This window comes from Periophthalmus magnuspinnatus, chromosome 10, assembly GCF_009829125.3.
Source record: "Periophthalmus magnuspinnatus isolate fPerMag1 chromosome 10, fPerMag1.2.pri, whole genome shotgun sequence".
Classification (NCBI taxonomy): Eukaryota; Metazoa; Chordata; class Actinopteri; order Gobiiformes; family Gobiidae; genus Periophthalmus; species Periophthalmus magnuspinnatus.
Window position 1 is genome coordinate 11190728 of NC_047135.1, and position 16241 is coordinate 11206968.

General features: G+C 44.1%; 1 protein-coding gene across 3 annotated transcripts in view; it reads left to right on the forward strand.

Annotated features, from left to right (window-relative positions):
- micu3b (mitochondrial calcium uptake family, member 3b) overlaps window positions 1-15975 on the forward strand; it is a 31693-nt gene extending 15718 nt beyond the window's left edge. Inside the window, exons 9-14 of one of the 3 annotated variants that reach the window (XM_055224887.1) lie at window positions 412-500; window positions 571-742; window positions 5594-5702; window positions 6278-6435; window positions 8176-8244; window positions 13446-15975. In XM_055224887.1, the coding sequence (XP_055080862.1) occupies window positions 412-500; window positions 571-742; window positions 5594-5702; window positions 6278-6435; window positions 8176-8244 (597 nt within the window). In that variant the 3' untranslated portion in view covers window positions 13446-15975. Of the gene's footprint in view, window positions 1-411; window positions 501-570; window positions 743-5593; window positions 5703-6277; window positions 6436-8175; window positions 8245-10126; window positions 12940-13445 lie in introns of those variants that run through there. The other 2 variants (XM_055224888.1, XM_033974263.2) reach the window with 2 other exon arrangements.
- Window positions 15976-16241: the final 266 nt, after the last annotated feature.

The window sequence follows — 16241 nt, forward strand, 5'->3', positions numbered from 1 at the left end:
TTCTATAAAAGATGGAATATTTAGTTTTATTGCGCCAACTCCAATTGCAATTTTGATTGTGATATATTGTGTGGCCCTAACCCTAATCTACAATTTGTAAACACAGGAACCGCATGTGCATTTTGACTTTTACTTGTGAATTGAAAAATCCAATGCTTTGAAGAAAAAAGGTTATGGCGACTTATACCATTCGTAACAACATGTATGTGTGCTGTGTGTGAGCAGAGAACACTGAACTGGTTAGATTTTATCACATGATCACATGACAACTAGGTTTAAAATGTAACCAATGCATTTTTATAAAATACTGAATAAAAAAGAAAGAATGAAAAATACAAACATATTTAAAGGACAATAAAATAGTTAAGAATATATTCATTTATTCAACATTTTCTTTTCTTCTTTCATTAGTCTGTGGATGACAAAGCAGAGACTACACTCCTGGTCCACTTCTTTGGTAAAAAAGGCAAAGCAGAGCTGAAATTTGAAGACTTTTACAAGTGTGTATCATGTCCTGTCTTTGGTCTAAAGTGGTTATACCTTGTTAACTGTTTGTTGTGGTTGGGTCAGATTCATGGATAACCTGCAAACCGAGATGCTGGAGGTGGAGTTTTTGACGTTTTCGAAAGGAATGCCGACCATCAGTGAGGAGGACTTTGCTCGGATCCTTTTACGCTACACAAATGTAGATGATGTCAGCGGGTACCTGGAGAACGTACGGAGCAACATGCCAGATGAGAAGGTACAATACAGAGGTGTAGGTAAAGCTGCACTGTGGAACTTTTCTGGTGAGGGAACTGCCACCTGCTTGTCTCTGTCTACTTTGCCTTGAATGTTCAGTCGTATGGCATAAACTCATCTATCTAGCATTTATTTCTTGACAGATGTTTTATTACTCCAAAACAGCTTGGAAAAACATGCATTCTTACTGTGAACCGGCTTGTCTTTTCACACATCTGATCCTTTCTCTACAACCCTCGGTCATAGTTCAACCTTTATTTGGTTGATGATATATTTTACAAATCTTAATGTACAATAGAAATAACCATTTGACTAGTTGACTTCAGAAGCCCTACATGAAGAGAAAAAGAACAAGGCCAGTTACGTCGCCCGGACTGGCGTTACCGGGGCCTCACCCTGGAGCCAGGCCTGGGGTGGGTGCTCGGCAGCGAGCGCCTGGTGGCCGGGCCTTTCCCCACGGGGCCCGGTCGGGCCCAGCCCGAAGGAACGACGTGGGGCCGTCCTCCCGTGGACCCACCACCTGCGGGAGGAGCCATGCGGGGCGGGTGCAGAGAGATCCGGGCGGCAGTCAAAGACGGGGACCTCGACGACCGGATCTCCGGACATGGAGACTAGCTCTGGGGACATGGAATGTCACCTCGCTGGGGGGGAAGGAGCCTGAGCTTGTGCGGGAGGTTGAGCGTTACCGGCTAGATATAGTCGGCCTCACCTCCACGCACAGCTTGGGCTCTGGAACCCAACTTCTTGAGAGGGGTTGGACTCTCCATTTCTCTGGCGTTGCCCGCGGGGAGCGGCGGCGAGCTGGTGTTGGCTTGCTCATTGCCCCACAGCTCAGCCGCTGCATGTTGGGGTTCACTCCGGTGAACCCCAACATGCAGCGCCTGCGCCTTCGGGTTGGGGACAGGTCTCTCACTGTTGTGTCGGCCTACGGGCCAAACAGCAGTGCAGAGTACCCGGCCTTCTTGGAGTCCCTGGGAGGGGTACTAGACAGTGCACCAACCGGGGACTCCGTTGTTCTCCTGGGGGACTTCAACGCCCATGTGGGTAACAACAGTGACACAAGGGTGTCCATCGGTGCACGTGGCACCAGGACACTCTAGGTCGGAGGTTGATGACCGACTTTGTTGTCGTGTCATCTGACCTCCGACCGCGTGTCTTGGACACTCGGGTGAAGAGAGGGGCTGAGCTGTCAACTGATCACCACCTGGTGGTGAGTTGGATCTGCTGGCGGAGGAGGAAGCCGGACAGACCTGGCAGGCCCAAGCGCATTGTGAGGGTCTGCTGGGAACATCTGGCGGAGCCCTCTGTCAGGGGAGTCTTCAACTCCCACCTCCAGGAGAGCTTCTCCCTGATCCCGGGGGAGGTTGGAGACATGGACTCCGAGTGGGCCATGTTCTCCACCTCTATTGTCGATGCGGCTGCTCGTAGCTGTGGTCGTAAGGTCTGTGGTGCTTGTCGCGGCGGCAATCCCCGAACCTGGTGGTGGACACCGGAAGTAAGGGGATGCCGTCAAGCTGAAGAAGGAGTCCTATCGAGCCTTTTTGGCTCGTGGGACTCCTGAGGCAGCTGATGAGTACCGGCGGGCCAAGCGTGCCGCGGCTCGGGCAGTCACAGAGGCAAAAACTCAGGGTTGGGAGGAGTTCGGGGAGGCCATGGAGGAGGACTATCAGACGGCCTCAAAGAGATTCTGGCAAACCGTCCGACGCCTCAGGAGGGGGAAGCAGTGCTTCACCAACACTGTTTACAGTGCGGGTGGAGAGCTGCTGACCTTGACTGGGGATGTTGTCGGGCGGTGGAAGGAATACTTTGAGGATCTCCTCAATCCCACTGTCACGTCTTCCGAGGAGGAAGCAGAAACTGGGGACCCAGAGGCGCACTCGTCCATCACCCTGGCTGAAGTCACTGAGGTGGTTAGCAAGCTCCTCGGTGGCAAGGCTCCGGGGGTGGACGAGATCTGTCCTGAGTACCTCAAGTCTCTGGATGTTGTGGGGCTGTCTTAGCTGACACGTCTCTGCAACATCGCGTGGCGGTTGGGGACAGTACCTGTGGAATGGCAGACCGGGGTGGTGGTCCCTCTGTATAAGAAGGGGGACCGGAGGGTGTGTTCCAATTATAGGGGAATCACACTCCTCAGCCTTACCGGTAAGGTCTATTCCAGGGTACTGGAGAGGAGAATCCGACCGATAGTCGAACCTCGGATTCAGGAGGAGCAGTGTGGTTTTCGTCCCGGTCGTGGAACACTGGACCAGCTCTATACTCTCCATCGGGTCCTCGAGGGCTCATGGGAGTATGCCCAACCAGTCCACATGTGTTTTGTGGATCTGGAGAAGGCATTCGACCATGTCCCTCGTGGTGTCCTTTGGGGGGTGCTCTGGGAGTATGGGGTCCGGGGCTCTTTGCTAAGGGCTGTCCGGTCCCTGTATGACCGGAGCAGGAGCTGTGTTCGCATTGCCGGCAGTAAGTCAGACCTGTTCCCGGTGCATGTTGGACTCCGCCAGGGCTGCCCTTTGTCACCGGTTCTGTTCATTATATTTATGGACAGAATTTCTAGGCGCAGCCAGGGGCCGGAGGGGGTCTGGTTTGGGAACCACAGGATTTCATCTCTGCTGTTTGCAGATGATGTTGTCCTGATGGCTTCTTCGAGCCAGGACCTGCAACAGGCACTGGGGCGGTTTGCAGCCGAGTGTGAAGCAGCTGGGATGAGAATCAGCTCCTCCAAATCCGAAGCCATGGTTCTCGACCGGAAAAAGGTGGTTTGCTCTCTCTGGGTGGGTGGTGAGTCTCTGCCTCAAGTGGAGGAGTTCAAGTATCTCGGGGTCTTGTTCACGAGTGAGGGAAGGATGGAGCGTGAGATTGACAGGCGGATCGGTGCAGCATCTGCAGTGATGCGGTCGCTGTATCGGTCCGTTGTGGTGAAGAAGGAGCTGAGCCCAAAGGCGAAGCTCTCGATTTACCGGTCAATCTACGTTCCTACCCTCACCTATGGTCATGAGCTCTGGGTAATGACCGAAAGGACAAGGTCGCGGATACAAGCGGCTGAAATGTGTTTCCTCCGCAGGGTGTCCGGGCGCACCCTTAGGGATAGGGTGAGGAGCTCGGTCACACGGGAGGAGCTCGGAGTAGAGCCGCTGCTCCTACACGTTGAGAGGAACCAGTTGAGGTGGCTCGGGCATCTGCTCAGGATGCCTCCTGGACGCCTCCCTAGGGAGGTGTTCTGGGCATGTCCCACCGGGAGGAGGCCCCGGGGAAGACCCAGGACACGCTGGAGGGACTATGTCTCTTGGCTGGCCTGGGAACGCCTTGGGGTCCCACCGGAGGAGCTGGAGGACGTGTCCGGGGTGAGGGAAGTCTGGGAGTCCCTGCTTAGACTGCTGCCCCCGCGACCCGGCCCCGGATAAGCGAAAGAAAATGGATGGATGGATGGATAGTTGACTATTAAAATAATTCTTACTTACTGCAAAATGTGTGTGTCTATCTGTCTATCTACGTGTCTATCTATCTATGTATTACCATTGTATGGCCCATACAGTCTGCTCTAGGGTCTCTGAATTATCTGTTGAGTGAAGCATCCTCATTTGGTCCTTAATATGTTTTTTCTCTCAACACTTTGACCCACAGAGTAAAGCCACCACCACTACCCCCTTGTACACTGGAGGAGGGTGATGCTAGATCTCTATTCACAATCAAGTGCCACCTATCATTAGCCTAAGAGATATTATATCGCCTGCTCCTTGTTAAAACAGCAAAGCGTCACAGATAACTCATTACTTCATTTGTTAGCTAGCTTATGTGCTCGCCCCTGCGCTGAGAGAGAGAGATAGTATCCGCGAGATGGTTGAGCGCATTTCAAAAGACCCAATGTTCACGTCTGCAGCCAACCTTGAGATGTTTGGAGATTCATCACTTTTTGTTTTTGTTTATACAAGTATCAGGTTAATCTGCTTTTGAAAAACCCAGAAAATGCCGTGACCCCGACTTAAAAAAGAGAAAAAAAGCTACAGTCCTCCCCCTGCTCTGACAGCTTGGCGTGTCCATACGGAGCAGGGGAAGTCCATACACTGGACCAGCTGGGTGTGCTGTCATGATCTGAGGCTACATTAAAACCAGGGACTCCCCACTGTTTCAAATACAAGATTAACGTTTGTACTGACACAAGTGCTTTATATGGGGTTTTACAGATACAATAAATTAAAGTTAAACTTACTTAAAATATATTTGAGTTATGAATGTGCAGTTAGTGATTTTCAGATTCTATGATGTGATGATGTCATACTTCCAAATGGGAGTCAAGAGCATGTTGATTACATTGATTACATTGTACTTTCATGAGATATGCAAAGGTAAATTCATACAAGTTTAACCTGATGATTTCTATTCGTGACTGGACCCTATAACTTCCTGAATTTTAACAATAATAATTTTAGCTGCCCCCATGTGTATTAAATAATATTGTTGTCATCTGAAGCCCAGATTGGGTTCACATATCACAACATTCTGATATAGTTTAAAATGGAGTTGGAGGACAGGTCAGAATTCTACGGTGGAATTTGCTGTCAGATTTCAGATTTGTTGACCTGGTTTATAGACAGTATCTCTAATTATTGGAACGATCCACAGAAGACAACCTCAAAAAAGTGAAATTATCTTTTTCTTAATAGCTTTGAAAAGTGTTGCTATGTATCACTTCCAAAAATTGTTGTCAGTTGGAAGAACTTTCACCCATATGGCAAGTTTGTGGACACAATCTCTAACAAATAATGATCAGGTTCAACAACTGAGGATCAAAACTTTTCTTCTAGAATGTGAACGCAACTTGAAGCACTGATAACTAAGAACATGTTTTCCTTTTCAGGGAATCACCTTTGAAGAGTTCAGGTCATTCTTCCAGTTCCTTAACAACCTAGAAGATTTCACCATCGCAATGCAAATGTACAACTTTGCCAATCGCTCCATTGGACAAGGTGCACACATTTAAGTTGTTCTATAGTAACTTTTCATAATAATCTCAACAATATTTTACAGGTGTACTATGTAACTTTTCTCATGGAGGGCCTGTTACCTGTTTGTCTCCATGGAGATGCTATTGTTTTGCCTGATTGTTTTGCCTGATATGTTCCACAGTATGGTTTTGAACACATCTAGCTTGCACTTTTTTTTTGTTTATTTTTTTCACTATGGGTGTTTCTATTGTTCAAAAATACCTTGCAAATCCTGCGTTTTTACTGTGAACAGGGTGCCTCTCCACAGCCCTGACCTGTAACTTAGCCTGATGGTCTCGCTTCCTTGTCTAAGTAAGAGTAAGTTTAATGCCATACTGTAGAACTTTCCAGACAAAGCAATGACACGGAGACAAGCAAGTAATAATAAAATAACTTTTATTAAAAAAAGCAAGTTTCAAAGTGCTTCACAACATGGGAGGTAGCAGACTATTAACCACAAAGGTTACATAGTGTAGCTTTAATTGTATTTATCATTTTTGTATATTTTTTTCTCATGATTCCTTTTATTATTATTTTATGTTTTTGTTTATTCTCAGAGGAGTTTACCCGAGCCGTGTATGTTGCCACTGGTGTCACTTTGACTCGTCATTTGGTGAACACAGTATTTAAAATCTTTGATGAGGATCACGACGACAAACTCAGCTACAAAGAGTTCCTCGGGGTAATGAAGGACAGACTACAGCGTGGAGAAGGGGTGAGACACCACACTTATTTACATATTATATATACTTATTTACACACACACACACATATAAATATATATAATAAATATATATATATAGTGGCTTGCAAAAGTATTCATCCCCCTGGAAAAAAAGTGTTCATCACCCTGGAACGTTTTCACATATTTATGACTGTGGTCACAATCACCAATTTAATTACATTTTCTCAGCATTTTATGTGAATGAGCAATACAAAATGGCACATAAGTGTGAAGTGGAAAGAAATATTTCCACATTTTTTTAAATAAAATATTTGTGTGTAATCTTGTCTCAGTATAAATGCAGCTGTGCTGTGAAGGCCACAGAAGTTTGTTAAGAGAGTGTTGGGGAACAAACCACAAAATGGAGTCAAAGGAGCACACCAAACAGGTCGGAGAAAAGGTTGTGGTGACGTTTAAAGCGGGGCTTGGATTTAAAAAGATTTCCCAAGCGTTGAACATCTCAAGGCGCACTGTTCAATCCATCATCCGGAAATGGAAAGAGTATGGCACAACTGCAAACCTACCCAGACATGGCCGTCCACCAAAACTTATAGAATGAACAAGAAGAGCACTCATCAGAGATGGAGCGAGGAGGCCCATAGTGACTCTGAAAGAGCTCACACCTCAGGTGGGAGAATCTGAGACAACTATTAGCCGTGCACTACACAAATCTGGTATTTATGGAAGAGTGGCAAGAAGAAAGACATTGTTGAAAACCATCCATAAGAAGTCTTGTTTACAGTTCGCTAGAAGTCATTAGAAGGGCACTAGAAGGACACAGCAAACATGTGGTAGAAGGGGTTTTTGTGTGGAGGAAAACTAACACTGCACATCACTCTGACCACACCATCCTCACAGTCAAACACGGTGGTGGTGGCAGCATCATGCTGTGGAGGTGCTTTTCTTCAGCTGGAACAGGGAAGCTGGTCACAGTTGATGGGAAAATGCATGGAGCTAAATACAGGACAATCTTGGAAGAAAACCTGTTGGACTATAAAAGACTTGAGACTGGGGCGGAGGTTCACCTTTCAGCAAGACAACAATCCTAAACATAAAGCCAAAGCGACAATGGAAAGGTTTAAAGCAAAACATATTTATGTGTTAGAATGGCCCAGTCAAAGTCTGGACCCAAATCCAATTGAGACCCTGGTGCAAGATCTGAAGGAAGATTGCAGTTCACAAACGTTCTCCATCAAATCTGACAGAGCTTGAACTGTTTTGCCAGGAAAAATGGGCAGAAATTTCAGTCTTTCAGTCTGTAGGTGTGCAAAGCTGGTGGAGACATACCCCAAAAGACAGCACCACTACCCTGTTAAAAATGGCCATCGTAGTATTAATGAAACTTTGGTTAAAACAATGATCCAGCAACCAACATGGGGCCTATGAAATCTGAAATGATAAACAGTCAAAATATTTTCTGTTAGCAGAGAATCGATGTACCAGTGTACAACTTTACATTTTTATTTACATTTCTACAGCTATTACTTTCACAAATCGTATAAACACTACATTCCTATATTTAATGAAAAGTCCAATTATGACTGCTTTTGCTCCTGTAATGACATGTTAAAATACTCGTCTAAATTACACGCCTGTCACTTCTTATTATCAAAACTCACTTCACCTGCATTTGAGAACAACTAAACCTGTGAAACACTGGCATTTAGTGGGCATTTAGAGAACTGCACAAAATATTTCTTCTAATATTTTTTTTTTTTAATGTTTTTTCAGCGCTTCAGAGCCGAAGAGAAGTTTGTGTCTTTCAAGGCTTGTTTGAAGAAAGAATTGTCTCACAAATAGGTAACTAACACTCTCTACACTATGTTGTATTTCAGTACATGGGTACAGTGCATATGGTACAGCTCTTTTGAAGGAACTGTGTATCTAGCCTATGCTATTTAAAAAGAAAAAAAGTACTCTTTTTATTAATTTATTGCTTATTACACCTGAAGCTGGGTTACCAGTGCCTTAACCTGCATATAGAGGACACATACGCGTTTTTTCTCAGTATATGGACAAATGAGAGATTCATATGAGGCTCCTTCTGCTTTTCGATTGGATTATTGTCTTGAGAGCTAAAACACTAAACTATAACATAAATAAATGGGACATCTTGTCCAATATTTTTGTAGCTAAGAATAAATCAGCATTACAGTTGTTATTAGTAAAAGCTATATGGATTTGAACATGTTTACCTTGTATCTTGGGACACAGTTAGGTCAAGTTTATGAAATTTAATAATCAAAATTTTACATACAGTTCCATAATCATGGTTTTATGCATACATATATTATGAATTACTTTCTTCATGCTTTATTAAGGCTGCAAATAGTGTAGTTAATACAAAATTACTACATTGTGAATCCTACATATAGAGTCCATGTACCATTGATGAGCCTTGCAGGCTAATACTATTTTGAAAGCTCCTCGTTTTATAATCTCTGAATTCAAACCAGACTTTCCCAGGCCCAGAGTCCCAGATTAAGCCTCTGTGTCACCCTGTTGAGCAGAGGCCTGGACCTGAGCATTGAATTACGCTGTAAAATAAATCAGCTGCTATCGGACACCAGCTTAAACTGTGAGGGACAACAGCAGACTGGGTACTGCTTTTCTAAGGCCAGTTGACACATTTTAATTACCATTACCTGCAAAAAATTAAATAGAATTGTCAGCCAAGTACAGAGAAAGGGAGTAGGTGAAAACAGAAATTTTCTGAGTACTCAAGTCTCAAATGCAGGATGAAACAGGATTACTCAAACATGCATGAATATTGTAATACATTGGAAACTAAACCAGTGATGGGGAAAACACATGGACATGGTTAAAATCTCATAATAGTCCATAATATGTCTCCCTATAAAAGTATTAGTTGTGCATTTTTGACACTTCACTCTTGTGGGCACGTGTTGGAAGTGAACAGAGCCTATTGTAAACCTCACTGGGGGATTAGCAACTGTAGACTGAGGACCCACTTTCATGTCACTGCCTCGTAAGTAGAGCTAATACTGGACCTGTGATCAAAATCTCTTTTAAAACTATGAGAAGTAAGACAAAAAGATAACACTTTACACACTTTACTTTGTTGTTTCGGTATATTATTCTTGAATGTGATGATGTACCTCTATGAGATGGGGACTTGAGCCACTGTCTGTATCAACTGTACAGTATTTTGTACCTGATATTTGTTTCAAGAACCCTCATTCTGCAATATCCAACCAATTCAAACCAGAGTTCAACAAGTTTGTTAACTGTCACATGCTGCATTTCAGAGTGTGTGCTTAACACAAGTCAACCACAATCAGGTCTCTGTCTTCTCTTTTTTTAATGGTTCTCTCCTTTTCCTCAGTGCAGTCTTGTACCATGAGAGGTGGTGACTCTGAAATATCCCATAGTCCCAAATAATCTTTATCTGTTTATACCTTGAAATGAATAAAACTAAGGAAATACTTGAACAAATAAGAAATTTGTGTTTAGTTCAAGTTTAGAAGTTTAAAGTTGTACTTTAAACATGGCCTATCAGTGTCTTGTAAACAACTCTTAACCTGAGACTTCAGACTGAATTATGAATGACAGGAGTCTATTGTAAATTCCACAGGACCCTTGAACACAACATATGCAACTATCGTAAAGTGCATGCTTTTCTGTGTTTTTTTTCCATCCATCCATCCATTTTCTTCCGCAGGGACTCCCAGACTTCCCTCACCCCAGACACGTCCTCCAGCTCCTCCGGTGGGACCCCAAGGCGTTTCCAGGCCAACCGAGAGACATAGTCCCTCCAGCATGTCCTGAGTCTTCCCCGGGGCCTCCTCCCAGTGGGACATGCCCAGAACACCTCCCTAGGGTGGCGTCCAGGAGGCATCCTAAGCAGATGCCCAAGCCACCTCAACTGGTTCCTCTCGACATGTAGGAGCAGCGGCTCTACTCCAAGCTCCTCCCGTGTGACCAAGCTCCTCACCCTATTCCTAAGGGTGCGCCCGGCCACCCTACGGAGGAAGCCCATTTCAGCCGCTTGTATCCGCGACCTTGTCCTTTCGGTCATTACCCAAAGCTCATGACCATAGGTGAGGGTAGGAACGTAGATTGACCGGTAAATCGAGAGCTTTGCCTTTGGACTCAGCTCCTTCTTTACCACAACGGACCGCATCACTGCAGACGCTGCACCGATCCGCCTGTCAATCTCACGCTCCATCCTTCCCTCACTCGTGAACAAGACCCCAAGATACTTGAACTCCTCCACTTGAGGCAGAGACTCATCACCCACCCGGAGAGGGCAAACCATCTTTTTCCGGTCGAGAACCATGGCCTCGGATTTGGAGGAGCTGATTCTCATCCCAGCCGCTTCACACTCGGCTGCAAACCGCCCCAGTGCCTGTTGCAGGTCCTGGCTCAAAGAAGCCATCAGGACAATATCATCTGCAAACAGCAGAGGTGAAATCCTGTGGTTCCCAAACCAGACCCCCTCCGGCCCCTGGCTGCGCCTAGAACCTCTGTCCATAAATATAATGAACAGAACCGGTGACAAAGGGCAGCCCTGGCGGTGTCCAACATGCACCGGGAACAGGTCTGACTTACTGCCGGCAATGCGAACACAGCTCCTGCTCCAGTCATACAGGGACCGGACAGCCCTTAGCAAAGAGCCCCGGACCCCATACTCCCAGAGCACCCCCCAAAGGACACCACGAGGGACACGGTCGAATGCCTTCTCCAAATCCACAAAACACATGTGGACTGGTTGGGCAAACTTCCATGAACCTTCGAGGACCCGATGGAGAGTATAGAGCTGGTCCAGTGTTCCGCGACCAGGACAAAAACCACACTGCTCCTCCTGAATCCAAGGTTCGACTATCGGTCGGATTCTCCTCTCCAGTACCGTAGAATAGACCTTACCGGGAAGGCTGAGGAGTGTGATTCCCCTGTAATTGGAACACACCCTCCAGTCCCCCTTCTTATACAGAGGGACCACCACCCCGGTCTGCCATTCCACAGGTACTGTCCGCCACGCAATGTTGCAGAGAAGTCTGCCAAGACAGCCCCACAACATCCAGAGACTTGAGGTACATTCCTCCCAATCACGCCCCTCCAAGTTTCACTGTCATTACCCACATGGGCATTGAAGTCCCCCAGGAGAACAACGGAGTCCCCAGTTGGTGCACTAGTATCTCTCCCAGGGACTCCAAGAAGGCCAGGTACTCCGCACTGCTGTTTGGCCCGTAGGCCGACACAACAGTGAGAGACCTGTCCACGACCCGAAGGCGCAGGGACGCGACCCTCTCGTTCACCAGGGTGAACTCCAACACGCAGCGGCTGAGCTGTGGGGCAATGAGCAAGCCCACACCAGCTCACTGCCACTCCCCGTGGGCAACGCCAGAGAAATGGAGAGTCCAACCCCTCTCAAGGCGTTGGGTTCCAGAGCCCAAGCTGTGCGTGGAGGTGAGGCTGACTATATCTAGCCGGTAACGCTCAACCTCCCGCACAAGCTCAGGCTCCTTCCCCCCCAGCGAGGTGACATTCCATGTCCCCAGAGCTAGCCTCCATGTCTGGAGATCCCGTCGTTGAGGTCCCCACCTTCGACTGCCGCCCAGATCTCTCTGCATCCGCCCCTCATGGCTCCTCCCGCAGGTGGTGGGTCCACGGGAGGAGCCGAGCACCCACCCCAAGTCTGGCTCCAGGTTGGGCCCCGGTAACGCCAGTCCGGGCGATGTAGCTTGCCTTGTTGTTTCTGTCTTCATGGGGGCTTCTGAAACGCTCTTAGTCAGAACCGTCTCCCAGGACCTGTTTGCCATGGGTGACCCTACCAGGAGCATGAAGCCCCCAACAACATAGCTCCCAGGATCATTCGGGTGCTCAAACCCCTCCACCACGTTAAGGTGGCGGTTCGGGGAGGGTTTTTTTTCCAATCATTTGATATATTTACATAGAAACTTAACAGAAAACAGTGTTAATGCAAATGAGTGTAATTTGAAAACGGCTCGTTAAAACATAAACTTTGAAACAAATGTATAGTAATGCTGGGTCAAGAAATACATAAAAAGGCATGTTTTAGCAAAAATATCTTCAGATTACTAGAATTGAGATACATGTCAGTGTTGACCACTCAATATTGTGACAAAAACTAGATCAAATTTGACTTGATAATTTTCCCATTTGTTTGTCTTCCGAGCGATTTTGTGGATTTTGACAATTTTACTAGTTATTACTGCATCTGAGTTATTAGTATGACTTTTAGTAAGATTTTTGTTTCATCAAACACAGTTTCAATATAAAATAACATTGCATTTTTCCCATATCACATGGTGTCAGTCAATGCTGAAGCTGAAGTGGGCATACTGAAAATGGGGCCATTGCAACAGATATTTTTCTTCCTTTGTTTATCTAGCTAATTGTGATCAAATTGTTCTATTAAAAAGGGCCCAACATAACAACACAAATGTAATATCCTGTTATGAGACACACATTATGTATGCTCCCTGTCTATGTGATAATTACTTTTTGTAAGTGTAAAAAAAAAAAAAAACACTGTTCATTCTCAAATCTCCTGTGTCAAGATCAGGTCAAACTAACACATTGAAAACACGCTGCCCCATTGCACTTTGCTATTTTACTGAAATTTTACCAGATTTTTTCCCATGTGCTTGAGCAAAATGTGTCTTGCCCTGGTACAGATATATTGTATGAGTAGCTCTTTAGGTCAAAATAACTGTGTACTTACTGCATCTAAGTATAAAGCATTGTATTTCCAGTAATCAGAAAGTGCACATTAATGTGCTAGTTGTTGCTGTTAGCTTTGCTGTCTCGGCAAACTTCTGGCTAAAAGTTGTGAAACTATTTATAAACCTAATGTGGTGAATGATTAGGGTACTTAGAAAGCATAAGATAAGTGAGGAGTAACTTTGGACCACTGCAAAAGTTTAAAATAAACTACTTCTGTTTTTCACATTTGCAAGACAGTAAAAAACAATCGGGTACAGCACCTTTTACTTTTTGTTTTGTTTTCTTTGCAGGTGAATGTCCCATTTTTGGTGCATGCTTCGGACCCTCTTCAGCCTGGTCATGGACACATTTTTGGCTCTGGTTAAACAAATATGAAGAATGGCACATTATTATAGTACATATGGCCAATCGAACATATAAAGTTATTTATAAGTTTTGAATGTGTTATTTATTATTTGTAAATATACTAAAGATAAATGTATCCCTTTAAGGTGCAATAGTCCCTTTAAGACAATAAATAGAAAAGTGCATTGGAATATTGAGAGTACAAGTTGTAGTTATGTACTGTTTATTTCATAGAGATGATAGTGCTTATATAATAGGTAAATTACTCAGAGTCAAATAATCATAGGTTCGTCATATTTATATTACAATCACTCAAGTGATTTAGACCAGTATTTTAAAGGTACACTTTGTAACTTTTCTGGCAAGTAGCTTACTATTCAATTCAATTCAATTCCTTTTATTTTTGTAACGCCCAAAATCACAACAACAGTTGTCTCGAAGGCCGTTCATGTTTTGGTTGATGGGGGAAACCGGAGTACCTGGAGGAAACCCATCCAGACACGGGGAGAAACATGCAAAACTCCACACAGAAAGGCCTGGGCGACCCGGGGATTGAACCAAACCTTCTTGCTGTGAGGCATGAGTGTTGCCACTCAGCCACCATGCTACCTACACACAAAACAAAACTACATGCTTGTCTCCATGAGAATGTTATTACTATCCCTGGAATGGTCCTCTGTACTGCCTTAAAACCCTGTTTTTTACTTGTAAAAAACACAATGAAAACCATACATTCACAATGAGAGCGGACTTGCCTCTCCACAAATCGGACCCGTAACTTGATGGTGGTGGTGTCACCCGCATGTCTAAGTAGAGATCGATTAGTTTCAATTGCAAACTATGGAACATTCCAGGCAAAGCAATAGCATCTCCATGGATACAAGCAGGTGATGAACCCTCCACCAGAAAAATTACATATTGCACCTTGATTTGTATAGACATTCAGTTGTGAGAGAATGTTAATATTAAGTGTCTTTATAATTACAATGTTATATATTTGAAGTCATTTATAAAAAGTGACAGCAGTCTTAACCTTGTAGTATATTATATCATCAAAGCTAATAGCCAGGCTGTATCTTAAGCCATAATCTCTTCATTATTACTGTCACACTGTCCCACTGGTGTTAGTCTGATCATCTTAGGACTGTTCCACCCACTTGCACAACTACGACAACTATTATCATAAAGAAACTAAACCAGGACTAAAGAAGGCCAAAACAGAACTAGAAGGTACTGTATTAACCAAGTCTAAATCAGATCGTAATCAGAACCAGTTTGAGTCTAGCACTCTTAAACCATGACAAAAACCAAAACTAGCAACAACTGAAGGTCTAAGATTGGTCAAACCAAATCTTGGTGGGGGATACTGAACAAGAAATAACTCAAGTCAAACCAAAGACCAAACTAGGTCAGTGTAATAGTCAGGTTGAAACAGGGCTAGGGTAGGCTAGGGTGTTAAATGTTTAAATGTATGGAACAGAGACTAATTCAAACTGGAACTAAGCCAGAAATTGCACAATGACGAGTTATACTAATATTTAAACTCATTTAATTAATTTCACTAAACCAGTATTCAGCTTCTTTCAGTTTTTCTTCACAAACTTGACTGGTGTAAAACTATGATAAATATTTATCTCAACCAATTAAAGCCACAGTATGTAACTTTTTCTTTTTTTTCTTTTTTGTTGTTTATTGCACTGAAAAACATGCATCCTTACTCTGAGTGGGCTCACATCTCCGCAAACCTGACTCTTGTTTGGCTTGGAGATGGGCTTGCTTTTTCTTGTTTCCAAGGAAATGCTGTTCTTTTGGCTATAATCTTCCACAGTATGGCATAAAACATATCTATTTCCATGGATGATGTTCTAAAATATGGTTTTAACTTTCTATTTCCATGGAATTATGAGGGTGATGAGCCACCTCTAGAAAGTTGCATACTGTTCTTTAAAAAAATTTAAAAACATAAAAAACAACCCAAGCTGCTTTAAATAATATAGAAAAAATAGCATGAGATTCAATTAAATATTCGTGCGCATAGCAGTGGGACCTTAGCCACAGCTTCAGAACCCCTATCCCACATCATTAGCATCTACAATGTCTTACTATACCAGCTTTACCTCCATTTGGGACTTTCCAGTCTCTGAGCTGACGACCTCTTTATGAATTTGCGGAAATACACAAGCCATATGTTTGTTCACTCCTGGGACTCTTATCTTAAATTAGTGTTGATTTTAAAGGAGTCATTTATAACCCCCTTTAGGCTGCGTGGAAGACACTTTATATGTTTGTCCTTAAATGAACTAGAGAGTACTGCTGTTTTCTGGAATAGGCTTAGGTTAAAATAGGACTAAAGGGAAACATGTTACAAAATGTCATAGTGTTAGAACGGATTCTTCATGTTTTTGGTTTTAGAACTTTAGGCAAATGACTGTTAACAAATGTTATGCTGCAATAAACCTCAAATTTATGCTCAAATGATTGTGAATGAGATTTATTATAGTGCTTGTGTTGATGTTTATTGTGGGTTCTCATTAGCTGTTGCTATTTTTTCAGTGGTCCGATAAAATATAAAACCTCAATAGATTAATGTCATACACCCACTATATTTTTGTAAAGTTTAAATTTAAATGTATTTTTTCCCAATTTTTGACACAGAATTGTTGTTTTGCAGGGAAGACCTAACCCAAATGGGGACTATTGTGCATGTATGCATGGTGGCTGAGTGGCTAGAACCTCACAGC